The following is a 21,061-nucleotide window of genomic DNA, read 5'->3' as shown; positions in this document are numbered from 1 at the left end:
TTTATGTGTAATACTAGAAATCATGCATGTACCCAGTGCACACTAGGCTACAATAGTAATACTTTATGCAACAGTTAAAGCGAAATGTAGTCCTTAAAAAATGAAGTTGTATTTAACAGAAAAGTATTTTATACTGCTTCAATTTTTAGATTTAATGAAATTCAAAGTTTATTTCTTTGGTGGCATTACCCATATTTCAAGTGTTAAGCAGTAACCACTATCTCATGTAGCTATTGGTTACTATATAGGACAGCACAGTGATAGTTAATCAAGATTGCTAAAAATAATCATATGTATTTGCTAGCACTTTGCATTTCACAGAGTCCTTCAGTATCTTTCGTTTGCTTTTTACACCACTCCTGTAAAGTAGATGTGACAGATACTGTTTTACAGATGAGAAAATAAATTCTGAGAGATTGACTTATTCAAATAGTACAACTAGTTAGTGGTGTTTTCAAGGCTTGAACCAAGACTATTAAATCTGTTGCTTTTTCCACTTACGATCTGCATTTTTTCATACAGGTTTTTTGGTTACCTAAAAGTACTAGAAGGAAAAAATAGTATGTGAATGCATTTTTTGAAAGAACATGGATGTTCCACCTATGTTTCGTTTTGTTTATTCGGCAGTGCTTTTTCACCTCTTATAGTCCATAGTTTTTCTAGGCAGTGAGATACAGTGGTGAATAAGACAGTTCTGGTCTTCATGGATTATATATTCTAAGTAAAAAGAGAGTAAATGGATATTGTATGTCCTATAATAATAGATAGTAGTAGTGTTCTAATACCTCTCTCTATGAGAACAAGTAGGAAATTTGAATTAATTTTAATTCATGTTTAGATGATTAAACCCTCATTACATTGGTTTAATTAGATTTTTTTCTTTGAAGATAGATTTTTCATAAGTATACTGCATGCATATTTTCATAGGCAATATAAAGAAGATGAAAGTCAGTCAGAAGAAGAAAATGACTACAGAAATCTGGATGCCTCACCAACTTATAAAGGCCTTTTAATGGTATGGGGACTGCATAACCAATAAATACTTTTTAATAAAGTAAGTAATCTCAGAAAGTTAATTATTTTTCTATGAAATGTGTTGCAGTCATTACAGAATCAACTCAAGGAGTCAAACTCTCAGATTGATGCACTCTTAAGTGAAAAGCTGAACCTCCAAAAAGATTTGGAAACCAGGTGAGAGAAACTTAAGTATTTTTTTTTTTTTTTCTTTTCTGAGACAGAGTTTCACTCTGTCACTCAGGCCAAGTGCAGTGGTGTGATCATGTCTCACTGCAGCCTTGACCTCCAGGGCTCAAGACTAATCAAGTCTCTTAGCTGGGACTATAGGTGCGAGCCACCACACCCAGCTAATTTTTAAAATTATTTATTTTTAATTGAGACAGAGTCTCACTCTGTCCCCCAGGCTGGAGTGCAGTGGCGCTGATCTCGGCTCACTGCAACATCTGCCTCCCAGGTTCAAGTGACTCTCCTGCCTCAGCCTCCCGAGTAGCTGGGATTACAGGTGCGCGCCACGACGGCTGGCAATTTTTTGTATTTTTAGTGGAGATGAGGTTTCACCATGTTGGTCAGGCTGGTCTTGAACTTCTGACCTCAAGTGATCCTTTCTCCTTGGCCTCCCAAAGTGGTGGGATTACAGGCATGAGCCACCATGCTCGGCCTCTAATTTTTTAGTTTTTTGTTTGGTAGAGATGGGGTCTCCTTGTGTTGCCTAGGCTGATCTTGAACTCCTAGGCTTAGTGCCAGAATTCCCAAAGTACTGGAATTACAGGCATGAGCCACTGCATCCCGGTCAACTTTTCTTCATCCTTTGAAAAGTAAACATACACTGGAATTTGGAATATTAAATGCACCATTCTATCTCCTTTGCTCTAAAGCTAATCATGAGTACATAATATTCTTATACTCACTTTAGTCAGTTCTCTCCCATGATAACTTATGAAAGGAACAAGAACACACGGGTAGGCAAGGGAAATGAGAAAACAGGAGTCCACATGGAAGAAGTTAAAACTAGCTAAGAACTTCAAATAAGCTGGGCACAGTGGCTTTTGCCTGTAATCTCAGCACTTTGGGAGGCAGAGGCAGGCGGATTGCTTGAGGCAGGAATTCGAGACCAGAGTGGGCAACATGGCAAAACCCCTTCTCTACAAAAAATATAAAAATTAACCGGGTGTGGTGGTCTGTGGCTGTAGTCCCCGCTACTCAGGAGACTGAGGTGGAAGGATCACTTGACCCCAGGAGGGCAAGGCTGCAGTGAGCCATGATCATGTCATTGTACTCCAGCCTGGGTGACAGAGCGAGACCCTGTGTCAAAAAAAAAAAAAAAAAAAAAAAAAAAAAACTTCAAATAGATTCAGTCTTTTTTTTTTGCTTTTAAAAAATAGCTTTAATGAGTTACAATTGATGTACAGTACACTGCATATCTGTAAGTTACACCATTTATTGAATTATGTGTATACACCTGTGAAACAGTTATAATCCAGATAATCACTTTGGAGGCTAGGTGCGGTGGCTCATGCCTATAATACCAGCACTTTGGGAAGCCCAGGTAGGAGGATTGTTTGAGGCCAGGAGTTCAAGACCAGCCTGAGCAACACGTGAGACCTCGTCTCTAGAAAAAAATTTAAAAAATTAGCCAGGCATGGTAGCGTACTCCTGCAGTCCCAGCTATTAAGGAGGCTGAGGTGAGAAGATCACTTGAGCCCAGGAGGTCAAGGCTGCAGTGAGCTGTGTTCATACCACTACACTCCAACCTGGGCAACAGAGACCCTGTCTCTTAAAAACAAAAACAAAACAAAAAACACCCTAAAAGTTATCTCTTGCCCCTTTTGTAATCCCTGCTGCCTCTCTTTGCCTTTGCCTCAGGTAACCACTGATTTGCTTTTAGTCATTATGTATTAGTTTATATTTCCTAGACTCCATATAAGTGGAGCTATACAATATTTACTCTTTTTTGTCTATTGTCTTTCACTCAGCATGATTATTATCTTAAATTTTTATTTTAATTGCTAATTGACAAATTACAGCTGTATATATTTATGAGGCACAAAGTGATGTTACGATTCATGAATACAATGCAGAATAATTAAATCAAGCTAATTAACATATCCATCATCTAATACCTTTTGTGGTTGAAAACATTTGAAATTTACTGTTAGTGATTTTGAAATGTACAATACATTAATATTTACTATATTAGATTCAGTCTTATACCAGCGGAGTTCTCATTCTCAAATTATACTGGAATGCCTTGTTGTTCTTATTCCTGTGATGTGGGATGAGAAGAAAAGTAAAATGTATAATGGCACACAACAGAAAGTTATATCCAGCATAGCTACAAAAGGATGACACTCTCTATGTTGACAGTAATAAAGAATGAACATTTTTGAGCCTTGTTTTCATTCAACAAGTATTTGAATACCTATTGTAAGTTAGACACTGTCCCAGACTCTGGGATGAAGAAGAGACCAAAACAAATTTCCTGTTCTCAATAAGCTTATACTTTAATGGCTGGGCACGGTGGCTCCCGCCTGTAATCCCAGCACTTTAGGAGGCCGAGGCGGGCCTCTTGAGGTCAGGAGTTTAGAGACCAGCCTGGCCAACTTGGTGAAACCCTGTCTCTACCAAAAAAATACAAAAATTAGCCAGGGGTGGTGGTGCACATCTGTAGTCCCAGCTATTCAAGAGGTCAAGGTGGGAGAATAGCTTGAACCTGGGAGGCAGAAGTTGCAGTGAACTGAACTCGTGCCACTGCACTCCAGCCTAGGCGACAGTGTGAGACCCTGTCTCAAAAAAAACAAACAACAACAACAACAAAAAACTTACACCTTAATGGAGAGAGGGACCTGATACCTAGCATAAGTCATTTCTATAAAATGTGAAAACCTTGAACACAATAATATGTAAATTTATGATTAAATAGTAAAAATTTAAAAACATACATGGGAATAATGAACAGTGAATTGAGGATAGTGGTTATCTATGGTATGGGAAGGAGAAGAATGACATTAATGAGGGACATGTGGAATTTTAAGTATATGAATAAAGTTTAAGATTTGAACCATAATCTGTTAATACTCAAATTTGATAAAGCTAGGTGGTGGATACACCAGGATTTGTTATAATGTTCTCTGTTTTTGTCTGTATACTTGAAATATTTCACTATAAAAACAAGTAATAGATTAGCAGCAAAAAATAACTAAAAGCCTTTGAATAAGGGATAACAGAGAAGAAGAAATCTAAATGGCCGGTAAACACCAAATTAGCAATCATGAAATATTTTCAGAAGTTTAATAAGTATATTTGTGACAAGTAACAAAGTATTGTATGTAGTTTATTTAAGTACCTTTATGGTTTTATTCAGTAAATTGAATTAATTTATCATTATTTATTTTCCACAGGCCCACACAGCATGAATTAAGACTTTATAAACAGCAGGTGAAGAAGCTGGAAAAAGCCCTTAAGAAAAGTGTCAAGTAATTATATTTTTACCAAAATTACTGCTTTTATTAGGATTTTTTATTTTATTTATTTATTTATTGAGATGGAGTCTTGCTCTGTCGCCCAGGCTGGAGTGCAGTGGCGCAATCTTGGCTCACTGCAAGCTCCACCTGCCAGGTTCGCGCCATTCTTCTACCTCAGCCTCCCGAGTAGCTGGGACTACAGGAGCCTGCCACTACCCCTGGCTATTTTTTTTTTTTTTTTTTTTTTTGTATTTTTAGTAGAGACAGGGTTTCACCGTGTTAGCTAGGATGGTCTCGATCTCCTGACCTCGTGATTCGCCTGCCTCGGCCTCCCAAAGTGCTGGGATTACAGGCGTGAGCCACTGTGCTTGGCCTTAGTTTATTTATTTTTATTACATGTCAGCTTATGCTACCTCCTAGTGGCTTTGACTTGGACCTACCAGGCTGATGGGGAAAATGACATCAAAAGGGGATATTTCTGGTTTCACAGTTTAAGAGCAATTTCTACTATGCTGGATTTGGCTATATATTTATCTTAAGTGAGAACAAAAAAAAGTAGTTGCCTGAAGTAATAAAGGACAAATATTTTAAATAGAAAATTGTCTTCGGAAGTAATGGAAGAATTGCAAGAGAATCAATGAAATTAGAAGCGACAAGCCTCCAATTTTTGTGGTTGGTAGTTATGATCTGAATGTTTTAAAGTGAGCCTTATCACACTTTAAAAGTACCAGAAGGAATGCAGGGAGCCATTTATATCTACTGCTTGTACCCTTCCTGACTTTGGAAAGCAAGTACTCAGTGTTTCAAAGAGTTGATCTCAAACAGTGATTGTGTTTTCTGAAGATTATCTATGTGTACTCTTTCATTCAAGGGAATGGGATTTGAGAAAGTAGTTTGGGGAGTGTTGGGATGAAATATTTTGAAAGCTATGAGTTAATATATGCATTAAATGTATTAAGTCAGTTGTATTAGCATTTATGATTCAGTTTTCAGTGACAGCTGTATTTCCTCCTTCCTGTGGCAACACATAACACAGTGACAGGCAAGTATCATGAGTAACGAGGAATTACATACTGGGTTAAAATAATAGGGGCCAGGTGCAGTGGCTCACACCTGTAATCCCAGCACTTTGGGAGACTGAGGCAGGAGAACTGCTTGAGTCCAGGAGTTTAAGACCAGCCTGGGCAATGTAGTGAGTCCTTGTCTCTACAAAGAATTTAAAAATTAGCCAGGTGTGGTGGTGCTTACCTGTAGCCCCAGTTACTGAGGAGGCTGAGGTGGGAGGATTGCTTGAGCTCAGGAGGTCAAGGCTGTAGTGAGCTATGATCACATCACTGTACTCCAGCCTGGGCAAAAGAGCAAGACCCTGTCCCTCCACCCCTTCTCTCCCCCCAAAAAAAAGATAATAGAGGAGGAAAACTAAAAAAGGAAAGAGAAGTGGCAAGTTCAGAAAGGATGCATGCATATTCAATGAATAATTATTCCCTTCCTACTATTCTTGATATTTAGTGTACTTACAATTCTTCTTACATCTGTTTGGCATTCTAGGCACTGGTTGCAGTGGTAAACAAAATAGAAAAGGCCCCCAACCTCATAGAGATTACATGCAGGGAGAAAGATAATGAAAAAATAAATAAGACAATTTCAATATACTATAAGTACTAAATGTACAATACTGGGTGAGTAGCCATTACATGAGTTTGGAGAAGAGATGGTAGTGACATGGTCGAAGGTGGCAGTAGTGGAGGTGATGAGAAGTATTTGGAATTGGAGAATGGAGGTAGAATCAATAGGACTTCATGATGGGTTGAATATAGGGAGTTGTGGGGAAAAAGGAAGAATCAGAAGTCTCCTAAGTTTTAACCTTGAATAACAAGGTGGTTGTCGGTGCCATTAATGAGATAGGAGATTGAGAGAGAAGCAACTGGGAGAAGGAGGATGTAGGGAAGTAAAAAGAGAAGGAAACCTGTTGACTCTAAAGCAAATGTATAAGATACACACACACACGTACACACATGCATGCACTTACGCATACATAGAGATATATAGTCTTCATTATTCATAGATTCCATATTTATGAATTTGCCTACCTGCTAAAATTTATTTATAATCACAAAATCTGTACAGCACCTGCAGTCATTCATGGACATGTACGGGGCGGAAAATAATTTGGGTCACCCAACACACACATGCTTAGTTTTCAAACAAGATGATGCCCTGCCCTGTTGTTTGAGCTGTCACACTATAAACACATGTCCTTTTCTCCTATCTATTTAGTGATACTTTTTTTTTTTTTTTTGCATTTCTATGCTTTTTGTTGGTGATTTCTTTAAGATGGCCCCTGAGTTAGTGCTGAAGCGCTGTTTGGTGTTCTTATCCACAAGAAGGCTATAATATGCCTTGTAGAAAAAATACACCTATTAGATAAGCTTTATCAGGTATGACTTATAGAGTACTGTTGTCCATGGGTTCAATGTTAATGAATCAACTATATATATATTTTAAAGGTGTCTTTAAATAGAAACATACATACAACAAGGTTATATATTGATTATTTAAGGAAAATGTGACCAGACTTGCAGGAACCTGACCCTGTATTTCCCCTAGGAGCAAGTGGTTCAGTATTTGCTAATTCAGCATTCATGGTGATTTTATAGAACATAACTACCATGAATAATGAGAATTGACTGCATATATATATATATATATATATATATATATAGTTGTTGTTGTTTATTTGAGCTCTGGTCTTTAGAGTGACTTTTATTATCGTCCTTTAAAATTATGATTCAGACCCAATTTCTGCTATATTTTTCCTCTAAATTTTGAAGAAATGATGTGTTTTTGTTTTTAAATCTTTTTTTAAAGTTTAAAACTTTGGTAGTATCTAGACATGGAAACATGGAAACAAATTTGGGAGTGTTATGTAACTTAGCCAAGTTATACAGGTTACTCGTATATGGAAGAACTTGAATAGAAATCAGATCCTTATCCAATCATTCTGACTCCAAAACTTATACTCTTAGATACCATACAGTTAGAACTAAACAGAACACTCAATGAAACAAAAATTTTTAAGGTAAAACTTACCAAATTTTTACTTTGCAAGGTAAAACTTAAAAAACAGAAAATATTTTAAAAACTTAAGAAATTTAAAATTAAAGAAACTTAAAAAACTTAAAAAATTTTACTTTTCAAGGTAAAACTTAAAAAACGTTTATTTCTGTAGTGCCAGAGGTAGAATATTTTTTCAGAGTACTACTGATGCTGGGGAAATAATTAAAACTAAAATCTCCTGTCCATCCAGTGAATTCTCTTTACAAATGTAGGGGAAAAAAAAGAAACAGTTTTATTACTGAATTCAATCAGATTCAATCAGATTGTGATGCACATTACAGGCAATCTGTTAGAGATATTGCAAGGACAGAAAGAAATGTCACCTTTTTGTATAGCCAGGCAGATACAATCCATTATATACATGTTAATTATCTGTATTAAAGGAAAAATAAAAACTTCTATTGTTTTTTGATAAGTAAGAGGTTACAACTTGGGGCCAGGAGCCTAGACAAAATTCCAACAGAGTCAGGGAAACAAGGTACCATCTTCCGAGATGTTCACATTTCAAAGAAATGATTCTAAAGCCCCCAAGAAAGACACTGCTGATATTCAAAACTGGCAAGAGCCTTATTTAGCTCTTAATAAGATTTATGTACATCTTAAAGAGAGTAAAGGATTTATAGTTACAGATTTTCCAAAGGAAATGCTACAAGAAATGGAAGAGGGTATAGTCTCTTTTCTTTTTGGAACCAAAGAAAATTGAGTTAGTTTGTGTTTTTTTTTTTTTAGATTTGTAGTTAACAAACTTTCAATGTCAAATAAGGCTATTAACAATTTAATGTGGGAGAACATGGACTCTTCTTGAGTTATTATTACAAACAGGCTGATTATAAAATTACCTTGTTAGGAAGTGATTAAATAAGTCTGCCTCTGTAAGATAAACAAAGGTACTACACTAATTTCATTTAATTTTTCAATAGTATTTATGTTTTGCTAGGGAAAAAACAAAATATTACAGCCACTCTGTGTTGAGCTGACAGTCCTTGAAGTGGTTAGGCCAATGAGCCAAAGTGAAATTAACAGTCAAACTGTTAACTTACTGCTATAGGATAAACAAGAGGCCAAAATGAAAAGGGCTGACTCCTCGATGTTGCATTTTTCCCTATTGGAATAGCACCAGGCGAGGAACAGTCTGACATACACCCAGATGGGGGGAACCATCTCACTGCCTAGGAGCCCTGCACAAAAGATTCCTACTGTTTTAAGGTGTAGGGAGAAGAAAGGCTAGGAGTGGAAAAGTACTGAGTCAGAGTGGAGAAAAGTATTTTAATTAAGGCTTCTCCACCAATGAGAAGATCTTGGATAGAGGTACTTGACACATGACTCAGTCAGTCTAAGCTCCAAGAGGCCCCTAATGGAGGTGCCTAGGGTAGGAATGCAGAAATGCTTGTGGCAAGGCACTAGAATAACAATAGTAGTAGTAGTATAGCTTTCAGGAAGGAAAGGAGGTGGTGTGTCTTTGACTGCAACTGTCTCCAGAGATTGCAGTGCACAGGCTGTGCATCATGTCTGGTGTGGAGAGGACAGCTTTCACCGCAAGAGATCTTCTAGGCAAAGCCTTTGTAATTACCTATGGCTGTGCCTGAAATATAACACATTGGATTTTAGCCAGGAGCTGGACTTTTCAACTAGAGAAACACTTGCCTTCAGAGTTTGGCACTGGTGCTGGGTTGAAGTGAACCACCCCTCTTTCCATCACTAACTGTCTTAGGAAGTCCTAAGATTGCAGGGTAAAAGACTCGGCGAACAATATAGCTTTGGAAAGCTCACACTGATGCACCTATGTGTTTTGCATTAATGTAGCTAAATTAGTGGAATTTTTAAAAACAAAATTGGCAGTCCTTTTTTTTTAACTCATTCCTCATCTCCAGCATGGATCTTATTCCACTGTGATATCACGGAAAAGCTCCAACAGAACACAGTTAAAAGCTGTAAAGTTTCTGCACATGGAAAGTATCTTATGGAGATGGCTATACAAAATAGATAACACAGCATATTTTAAGTTGGAGGTACAGTTTTCTGTTTTCTCAGTGTCCACAAAAAAACATAGTTGCTGCTGCTGAATACATGGAGTAAGAGTCTGCAAAGCATGCAGAGTACCCCTTAGCCACTCCTAGGGGATTTTTATTATCTTTCAGGCCCTTCCTTACTACTCTGGACACTGTAGAACAACTCTACCATATTTCTGAGTACAGCCCAGGCAGCTACAACACAGGTTTCTAAAATGACAATTAAGTCATGCAGATAGAAAATGAGGAAATCATCAGCAATATAACATGGAAGTTACATCGTTCATGTATCGTTTTTCCTAGACTCAAGGCACTATAATAACAGCAGTAATAGTTATAGCCTTCAGGAAGGGGGCAAGCTTTGCTAGTACATAGACAAGTGCCCTTTTAGCTCTCGTTTAAGAAAATTTAGAATGAGCCAATAGTACCCTGGGCTCCTTCCCTGACCCCCAGCATTAGACAGACTATAGGCTGGAAGCAAGTTGCACTTCCTCTCTTGCCCATTTTAACCTCAGCTTCTTTGGCCCAGGGCTCCACTTCACTCTTCTTGTCTTGGCATGGGTAAGCCAACATTTCTTCTTTGTTGTCTGTGCATTTTTAATATATCCTGAGGCAACCTCCAGACATTCTTGATCTGTCCAACTTAACTCCTGAAGCACCAATTGTTGTTTTTATTCTCCAGTTCTAAAGCTACATCAGTTGTAAGTAGTTTGGTTTCTAATACAATTTTCTCCTGAGCCCTGTTAATTACTTGCATGATTTTGCAGAATGTGAAGTTTTTCAGTAGTACTGTTAATGGCAGATATTTTCTGTGAGACTAAGTGAAAGAGTTTCCTGAGTCCCCAGCTTTTACTAATCATTGTCTTATATAAACTTAGAAAAACAATGGGACTAAATGAGTTAATACATGTACAGTGCTTAGAATTCCTGCATAGAGAAGGCTGTCAGTACTTACTAGTTACCATCATTAGGCTCCCAATAAATTTTAGTTACTGTAATTATTAAGTGAGGATGTATCTCTTTATTCATCTGGTTAATGGAATCACATTTCATTAACACATTAGAGTACACATTAGAGTAACTAATCAGTACATGCAATTATATATTTAGATTATTGCACTGACAGCAAAAATGTTGTATATCTGCAGTGTAACATTTATTAATCAGATTTGCAAACAATTCATTGATAAGTTGAACATTTTCACCTAAGTGAAAGGAACTAACATTTAAATTCAGATATATCACTTTACTTCTAGTCCTTCTAGAGGCCATATCAGCTTTTCTGTGTCCTTTTTTGTTCTGGATAATATGCTTTTGGCACTGCCTTTAGGCAAAACTGTGAAGAATGTGAATGTAGTAAATAGATAGGAAGTCATTTATAATTTGGCTTGGGCCAAATATATATATATATTCACTAGAAAGCAGAGAATAGCAATTGAGTGAATATAAGGGGAATATATGTGACTGGAGTAGGTAATTGTAGGGAAGTAGTAGAATCAAGTAAGAAAGGAGTCAGGAGAAATACTGTGTTAAGGACTGGCTGGGCGCGGTGGCTCACTCCTGTAATCCCAGCATTTTGGGAGGCTGAGGTGGGTGGGTCACCTGAGGTCAGGAGATTGAGACCAGCCTGGGCAACATGGTGAAACCCCCTCTCTACTAAAAACAAACAAACAAACAAAAATACAAAAATTAGCTGGGTATGGTGGCACATGCCTGTAGTCGCAGCTACACTTTGGGAGGCTGAGGCAGAAGAATCGCTTGAACCTGGGAGGCAGGGGTTGCAGTGAGGCGAGGTCATGCCACTGCATGACCCAATTAGCTTGGGTGACAGAGTGAGACTCCATCTCCAAAAAAAGAAAGAAATACTGTGTTAGGACTAACAGCATGGAGAGTTTTGAATGCTAGCCCAAGGAAATTAGAGTTAACACATAAAGGAATGGGAAATCATTGATTGTTTTTCAACAGAAAAATGACATGATGGAGTTTTACTATTCTGTTTTTACAAACAGGCAGAGCGCATCATTAATGAGTCATAAGAGTCAGTTTAGTGGGTTGAAGTCCCAGCAGGAAACTGATGGCATACTCAAATTGAAGAGGGGTAATTTGAAGGACTATTAAGAGACTACAGTAGTCCCCCCTTATCAGTGGGGGATACGTTCCAGGACCCCCAGTAGATACCTGAGACCTCAGAACCAAACCCAATCGCCATCAATTGGAACATATTTATGTCTGTGTATTCCACCCACAAATTTAATGCTTTTTCCATCTTTTTTTTTTTCCTTGAGATGGAGTCTCGCCCTGTTGCCCAGGCTAGAGTGCAATGGCACGATCTCAGCTCACTGCAACCTCTGCCTCCTCCCAGTTTCAAACAATTCTCCTGCCTCAGCCTCCCGAGTAGCTGGGATTACAGGCACATGCCACTGTGCCCGTTTTTTTTTTTTTTTTTTTTTTTTCAATGGAAACGGTGTTTTACCATGTTGGCCAGGTTGGTCTCCAACTCCTGACCTCGTGATCCTCCCACCTCGGCCTCCCAAAGTGCTGCAATTATAGGCATGAGTCACCATGCCCAGCCACTTTTTCCATCTTAACTAAGCATGTATCACACACTGTGGCTGTAACTTTTGCAGTTTGAGGTCCGACAGCAAAACTAGCCCGGATTTCTTATTCTTTCTTCACAATTTCACAGGTAGAAGATTCGTTCCTACTCTATATCTTAGCAACCTCAGCATACAATTTTTTTCTTAAGTGGAAAACTTTCAACTTTTCACTTAAAGGCACTTTATGATTTCTCTTTGGCATATCCAAATTGCCAGCATTGCTGCTGTTGCATTTTGGGGCCATTATTAAGTTAAATAAGGGTTGTTACTTGAACATAAGCACTGTGGTACCCAACAGTTGATCTGATAACCAAGATGGCTACTAAGTGACTAATTGGGAGGGGGGGCGGAGCAAGATGGCCGAATAGGAACAGCTCCAGTCTCCAACTCCCAGCGCGAGCGACACAGAAGACCGGTGATTTCTGCATTTTCAACTGAGATACTGGGGTCATGTCACTAGGGAGTGCCGGACAATCGGTGCTGGTCAGCTGCTGCAGCCCGACCAGCGAGAGCTGAAGCAGGGTGAGGCATCGCCTCACCTGGGAAGCGCAAGGGGGAAGGGAATCCCTTTTCCTAGCCAGGGGAACTGAGACACACAACACCTGGAAAATCAGGTGACTCCCACCCCAATACTGCGCTTTAAGCAAACGGGCACACCAGGAGAATATATCCCACACCTGGCCGGAAGGGTCCCACGCCCACGGAGCCTCCCTCATTGCTAACACAGCAGTCTGCCATCTAACCGCAAGGCAGCAGCGAGGCTGGGGGAGGGGCGCCCGCCATTGCTGAGGCTTAAGTAGGTAAACAAAGCCGCTGGGAAGCTCGAACTGGGTGGAGCTCACAGCAGCTCAAGGAAACCTGCCTGTCTCTGTAGACTCCACCTCTGGGGACAGGGCACAGTTAACAACAACAACAAAAAAAGCAGGAACCTCTGCAGACGCAAACGACTCTGACAGCTTTGAAGGGAGCAGTGGATCTCCCAACACCGAGGTTGAGATCTGAGAAGGGACAGACTGCCTGCTCAAGTGGGTCCCTGACGCCTGAGTAGCCTAACTGGGAGACATCCCCCACTAGGGGCAGTCTGACACCCCACACCTCACAGGGTAGAGTACACCCCTGAGAGGAAGCTTCCAAAGTAAGAATCAGACAGGTACACTCGCTGTTCAGCAATATTCTATCTTCTGCAACCTCTGCTGCTGATACCCAGGCAAACAGGATCTGGAGTGGACCTCAAGCAATCTCCAACAGACATACAGCTGAGGGTCCTGACTGTTAGAAGGAAAACTGTCAAACAGGAAGGACACCTATACCAAAACCCCATCAGTACGTCACCATCATCAAAGACCGGAGGCAGATAAAACCACAAAGATGGGGAAAAAGCAGGGCAGAAAAGCTGGAAATTCAAAAAATAAGAGCGCATCTCCCCCTACAAAGGAGCGCAGCCCATCGCCAGCAACGGATCAAAGCTGGTCAGAGAATGACTTTGACGAGATGAGAGAAGAAGGCTTCAGTCCATCAAACTTCTCACAGCTAAAGGAGGAATTACGTACCCAGCGCAAAGAAACTAAAAATCTTGAAAAAAGAGTGGAAGAATTGACAGCTAGACTAATTAATGCAGAGAAGGTCATAAACGAAATGACAGAGATGAAAACCATGACACGAGAAATATGTGACAAATGCACAAGCTTCAGTAACCGACTCGATCAACTGGAAGAAAGAGTATCAGCGATTGAGGATCAAATGAATGAAATGAAGCGAGAAGAGAAACCAAAAGAAAAAAGAAGAAAAAGAAATGAACAAAGCCTGCAAGAAGTATGGGATTATGTAAAAAGACCAAATCTACGTCTGATTGGGGTGCCTGAAAGTGAGGGGGAAAATGGAACCAAGTTGGAAAACACTCTTCAGGATATCATCCAGGAGAACTTCCCCAACCTAGTAGGGCAGGCCAACATTCAAATTCAGGAAATACAGAGAACGCCACAAAGATACTCCTCCAGAAGAGCAACTCCAAGACACATAATTGCCAGATTCACCAAAGTTGAAATGAAGGAAAGAATCTTAAGAGCAGCCAGAGAGAAAGGTCGGGTTACCCACAAAGGGAAGCCCATCAGACTAACAGCAGATCTCTCAGCAGAAACTCTCCAAGCCAGAAGAGAGTGGGGGCCAATATTCAGCATTCTTAAAGAAAAGAATTTTAAACCCAGAATTTCATATCCAGCCAAACTAAGTTTCATAAGTGAAGGAGAAATAAAATCCTTTACAGATAAGCAAATGCTTAGAGATTTTGTCACTACCAGGCCTGCCTTACAAGAGACCCTGAAGGAAGCCCTAAACATGGAAAGGAACAACCGGTACCAGCCATTGCAAAAACATGCCAAAATGTAAAGACCGTCGAGGCTAGGAAGAAACTGTATCAACTAACGAGCAAAATAACCAGTTAATATCATAATGGCAGGATCAAGTTCACACATAACAATATTAACCTTAAATGTAAATGGACTAAATCCTCCAATTAAAAGACACAGACTGGCAAACTGGATAAAGAGTCAAGACCCATCAGTCTGCTGTATTCAGGAGACCCATCTCACATGCAGAGACATACATAGGCTCAAAATAAAGGGATGGAGGAAGATCTACCAAGCAAATGGAGAACAAAAAAAAGCAGGGCTTGCAATCCTAGTCTCTGATAAAACAGACTTTAAACCCTCAAAGATCAAAAGAGACAAAGAAGGCCATTACATAATGGTAAAGGGATCAATTCAACAGGAAGAGCTAACTCTCCTAAATATATATGCACCCAATACAGGAGCACCCAGATTCATAAAGCAAGTCCTTAGAGACTTACAAAGAGACTTAGACTCCCATACAATAATAATGGGAGACTTCAACACTCCACTGTCAACATTAGACAGATCAACGAGACAGAAAGTTAACAAGGATATCCAGGAATTGAACTCATCTCTGCACCAAGCGGACCTAATAGACATCTATAGAACTCTCCACCCCAAATCAACAGAATATACATTCTTCTCAGCACCACATCGCACTTATTCCAAAATTGACCACATAATTGGAAGTAAAGTACTCCTCAGCAAATGTAAAAGAACAGAAATTATAACAAACTATCTCTCAGACCACAGTGCAATCAAACTAGAACTCAGGACTAAGAAACTCAATCAAGGCCGGGCGCGGTGGCTCAAGCCTGTAATCCCAGCACTTTGGGAGGCCGAGACGGGCGGATCACGAGGTCAGGAGATCAAGATCATCCTGGCTAACCCTGGTGAAACCCCGTCTCTACTAAAAATACAAAAAAAAAACTAGCCGGGCAAGGTGGCGGGCGCCTGTAGTCCCAGCTACTTGGGAGGCTGAGGCAAGAGAATGGCGTGAACCCAGGAGGCGGAGCTTGCAGTGAGCTGATATCAGGCCACTGCACTCCAGCCCAGGTGACAGAGCAAGACTCCGTCTCAAAAAAAAAAAAAAAAAAAGAAACTCAATCAAAACCGCTCAACTACATGGAAACTGAACAACCTGCTCCTGAATGACTACTGGGTGCATAACGAAATGAAGGCAGAAATAAAGATGCTCTTTGAAACCAATGAGAACAAAGATACAACATACCAGAATCTCTGGGACACATTTAAAGCAGTGTGTAGAGGGAAATTTATAGCACTAAATGCCCACAAGAGAAAGCAGGAAAGATCTAAAATGGACACTCTAACATCACAATTAAAAGAACTAGAGAGGCAAGAGCAAACACATTCAAAAGCTAGCAGAAGGCAAGAAATAACTAAGATCAGAGCAGAACTGAAGGAGATAGAGACACAAAAAACCCTCCAAAAAATCAATGAATCCAGGAGTTGGTTTTTTGAAAAGATCAACAAAATTGACAGACCGCTAGCAAGACTAATAAAGAAGAAAAGAGAGAGGAATCAAATAGACGCAATAAAAAATGATAAAGGGGATATCACCACCGACCCCACAGAAATACAAACTACCATCAGAGAATACTATAAACACGTCTACGCAAATCAACTAGAAAATCTAGAAGAAATGGATAATTTCCTGGACACTTACACTCTTCCAAGACTAAACCAGGAAGAAGTTGAATCCCTGAATAGACCAATAGCAGGCTCTGAAATTGAGGCAATAATTAATAGCCTACCAACCAAAAAAAGTCCAGGACCAGATGGATTCACAGCTGAATTCTACCAGAGGTACAAGGAGGAGCTAGTACCATTCCTTCTGAAACTATTCCAATCAACAGAAAAAGAGGGAATCCTCCCTAACTCATTTTATGAGGCCAACATCATCCTGATACCAAAGCCTGGCAGAGACACAACAAAAAAAGAGAATTTTAGACCAATATCCCTGATGAACATCGATGCAAAAATCCTCAATAAAATACTGGCAAATCGGATCCAGCAGCACATCAAAAAGCTTATCCACCATGATCAAGTGGGCTTCATCCTTGGGATGCAAGGCTGGTTCAACATTCGCAAATCAATAAACGTAATCCAGCATATAAACAGAACCAAAGACAAGAACCACATGATTATCTCAATAGATGCAGAAAAGGCTTTTGACAAAATTCAACAGCCCTTCATGCTAAAAACACTCAATAAATTCGGTATTGATGGAACGTACCTCAAAATAATAAGAGCTATTTATGACAAACCCACAGCTAATATCATTCTGAATGGGCAAAAACTGGAAGCATTCCCTTTGAAAACTGGCACAAGACAGGGATGCCCTCTCTCACCACTCCTATTCAACATAGTGTTGGAAGTTCTGGCTAGGGCAATCAGGCAAGAGAAAGAAATCAAGGGTATTCAGTTAGGAAAAGAAGAAGTCAAATTGTCCCTGTTTGCAGATGACATGATTGTATATTTAGAAAACCCCATTGTCTCAGCCCAAAATCTCCTTAAGCTGATAAGCAACTTCAGCAAAGTCTCAGGATACAAAATTAATGTGCAAAAATCACAAGCATTCTTATACACCAGTAACAGACAAACAGAGAGCCAAATCATGAATGAACTTCCATTCACAATTGCTTCAAAGAGAATAAAATACCTAGGAATCCAACTTACAAGGGATGGAAAAGACCTCTTCAAGGAGAACTACAAACCACTGCTCAGTGAAATCAAAGAGGACACAAACAAATGGAAGAACATACCATGCTCATGGATAGGAAGAATCAATATCGTGAAAATGGCCATACTGCCCAAGGTTATTTATAGATTCAATGCCATCCCCATCAAGCTACCAATGAGTTTCTTCACAGAATTGGAAAAAACTGCTTTAAAGTTCATATGGAACCGAAAAAGAGCCCGCATTGCCAAGACAATCCTAAGTCAAAAGGACAAAGCTGGAGGCGTCACGCTACCTGACTTCAAACTATACTACAAGGCTACAGTAACCAAAACAGCATGGTACTGGTACCAAAACAGAGCTATAGACCAATGGAACAGAACAGAGTCCTCAGAAATAATACCACACATCTACAGCCATCTGATCTTTGACAAACCTGAGAGAAACAAGAAATGGGGAAAGGATTCCCTATTTAATAAATGGTGCTGGGAAAATTGGCTAGCCATAAAAAGAAAGCTGAAACTGGATCCTTTCCTTACTCCTTATATGAAGATTAATTCAAGATGGATTAGAGACTTAAATGTTAGACCTAATACCATAAAAACCCTAGAAGAAATCCTAGGTAATACCATTCAGGACATGGGCATGGGCAAGGACTTCATGTCTAAAACACCAAAAGCAACGGCAGCAAAAGCCAAAATTGACAAATGGGATCTAATTAAACTAAGGAGCTTCTGTACAGCAAAAGAAACTGCCATCAGAGTGAGCAGGCAACCTACAGAATGGGAGAAAATTTTTGCAATCTACTCATCTGACAAAGGGCTAATATCCAGAATCTACAAAGAACTCAAACAAGTATACAAGAAAAAAGCAACCTCATCAAAAAGTGTGCAAAGGATATGAACAGACATTTCTCAAAAGAAGACATTCATACAGCCAACAGACACATGAAAAAATGCTTATCATCGCTGGCCATCAGAGAAATGCAAATCAAAACCACAATGAGATACCATCTCACACCAGTTAGAATGGCAATCATTAAAAAGTCAGGAAACAACAGGTGTTGGAGAGGATGTGGAGAAATAGGAACACTTTTACACTGTTGGTGGGATTGTAAACTAGTTCAACCATTATGGAAAACAGTATGCAATTCCTCAAGGATCTAGAACTAGATGTACCATATGACCCAGCCATCCCACTACTGGGTATATACCCAAAGGATTATAAATCATGCTGCTATAAAGACACATGCACACATATGTTTATTGTGGCACTATTCACAATAGCAAAGACTTGGAATCAACCCAAATGTCCATCTGTGACAGACTGGATTAAGAAAATGTGGCACATATACACCATGGAATACTATGCAGCCATAAAAAAGGATGAGTCTGCGTCCTTTGTAGGGACATGGATGCAGCTGGAAACCATCATTCTTAGCAAACTATCACAAGAAGAGAAAACCAAACACCGCATGTTCTCACTCATAGGTGGGAACTGAACAATGAGATCACTTGGACTCGGGAAGGGGAACATCACACACCGGGGCCTATCATGGGGAGGGGGGAGGGGGGAGGGATTGCATTGGGAGTTATACATGATATAAATGATGAATTGATGGGTGCTGACGAGTTGATGGGTGCAGCACACCAACATGGCACAAGTATATATATGTAACAAACCTGCACGTTATGCACATGTACCCTAGAACTTAAAGTATTAAAAAAAAAAAAGTGACTAATTGGTAGGTAGTGTATACAGTTACAGCATGGATAAGTTGGACAAAGGGATGAATCACATCCTAGGTGGGATGGAGTGGGACAGTATGAGATTTCATCACACTACTTAGTGTGCATTAAAAAATAATAATAAATTTTAAAACTATTTCTGGAATTTCCCATTTAATATTTTTGGACCCTGGTTTATCTTGCATAACTAAAACCATGGAAAGTGAAACTACGGATCAGCATGTACTACGATACTGTTTTCAAAGGCATGAGGAGGGAGGAGAAAGATTATTACAAGCTGTCTTCTAGATATTTGGAGAAGGAGAAGTGTTTGCTACTAGGTGGATACACTTATACATAGTTGTATTTCTGGGTAAAGAGACTCTCCTTTCCCCCAGCATTCTAGCAGCCACCTGGAGTAATGGTCTCTTGGATCTCCATGCCCTCTTGACTGGCCCAGGCATCGCCGTTGTCTGTTCTTTGCTGTTAGTAGAATACAAAGAGAGAGGGACCAAACGTCTAGCTGTTCCTGCTACAGTACCCAAACCAGTGGCCCTTCCCACGCTTCTTGCTCCCTTTATCTATAGTCTGTAAGCTTGGAGCACCTTGGATGGAAGTCGCTTCCATCCTTTGTTGTATTTCTCTCTTGTGCTGTCTTTTGTGGGTGTTGGGGGCTGGTTAGAACTTTCTTCTTCAATCTGATCTCTTCTGTCTTCAGAGATTCCTTCTGCTTTGCGATTTATTGAGAAGGCCTTCTTGTTTTCCAGTGACAATATGATTTAAAATTTTTTAACTCTGGTCGGGCTCAGTGGCTCACGCCTGTAATCCCAACACTTTGGGAGGCTGAGGTGGGCAGATCACGAGGTCGGGAGATCGAGACCATCCTGTTTAACATGTTGAAACCCCGTCTCTACTAAAAACACAAAAAATTAGCCGGGCATGGTGGTGGGCTCCTGTAGTCCCAGCTCCTCGGGAGGCTGAGGCAGGAGAATGGTGTGAACCCGGGAGGCGGAGCTTGCAGTGAGCCAAGATCGCGCCACTGCACTCCAGCCTGGGTAACAGAGTGAGACTCCGTCTCAAAAAAAATTTTTTTTTAACTCTATATAGGCATGTATGTATATGTTTATAAATATACACACATACATGTGTGCACACATACATATAAGTAAAGTGATATAAGGCTGTTGGGAGGGTGACTGGATCATTTACTTAGTTTATCATCTTGGTCCAGTGTCTAGGAAATAATTTTGCATTATCTTGATTTTTTTCTCCCTTTTAGATTACAGGAGCTTATTAGTCCTAAGAAGGCTGAGGACACAGAGAAAAAAGATGAGCCCAGCAAATATAATCAGCAACAGGCCCTAATTGACCAGAGATACTTTCAGGTATTGAATTGATTTTTCATGACAAAAAGACTGATGTTCGTCATGAATTTTGGTTATCAATTGCAGTGTAATAAATTATCAGTTGGTAAGGAATACTTGCACCTCATATTTATGTGTACTTATTCTGTTTTGTCTTTCTGTGATATAACTAACTGTTTGACTAAAAACATTGTAGACTTCGTCTTACTACTTAAAGGAGACTCTGGGCCTAGTTCAAAGCAGGTTAGTAAAGAGCTTTAAGATTTTTAAAAGATTTTATAATCCTTTTCCCTACTTTCCCCATGTAAGCCATTTTCCCTCTTCATGTTTCTTTTGTTGCTATTATTATTATAATATAAGTAAATCTATTTTCTTAGGGTCCTTGTATGGCTTTTGTTTTTGTGTAGAGACCTTAGTTCATCTGAAATTAATTTTCTATATGGTGTGATATAGGGAATCTCACCTTCCTAGTTTTACAGACCATTTATTGAATAGCTGAGCAGTTAAACCTGGTAGTTTAGTGACTGAACTGGACTTTCACTCATATTTTATTGGGTATACATAAGATTTTTAAATTTTAGATTATTCATTTTTTAAAAAATTAAGATATTTTTTCTAGGCTGCTATTTCTAATTTCTCTTAAAAAGTCAGAAGATCTGGCAACAAATTCCTGCATGGTTA

The 21,061-nt window shown here is 39.5% G+C and overlaps 1 protein-coding gene across 6 annotated transcripts in view; it reads left to right on the top strand.

Annotated features, from left to right (window-relative positions):
- The window catches only part of CEP70 (centrosomal protein 70), a 114,896-nt gene that overhangs the window by 79,842 nt on the left and 13,993 nt on the right, over positions 1 to 21,061 (top strand). For all 6 annotated transcript variants that reach the window (XM_030934555.1, XM_030934553.1, XM_030934559.1 and 3 more), the window contains 4 exons: positions 928 to 1,015; positions 1,103 to 1,191; positions 4,416 to 4,490; positions 20,296 to 20,401. In XM_030934555.1, coding sequence (XP_030790415.1) covers positions 928 to 1,015; positions 1,103 to 1,191; positions 4,416 to 4,490; positions 20,296 to 20,401 — 358 coding nt within the window. The remainder of the gene's footprint in view (positions 1 to 927; positions 1,016 to 1,102; positions 1,192 to 4,415; positions 4,491 to 20,295; positions 20,402 to 21,061) is intronic.

The sequence above is a fragment of the Rhinopithecus roxellana genome, chromosome 1 (genome assembly GCF_007565055.1).
Source record: "Rhinopithecus roxellana isolate Shanxi Qingling chromosome 1, ASM756505v1, whole genome shotgun sequence".
NCBI lineage: Eukaryota > Metazoa > Chordata > Mammalia > Primates > Cercopithecidae > Rhinopithecus > Rhinopithecus roxellana.
This window is presented reverse-complemented; position numbering and strand designations above follow the sequence as displayed.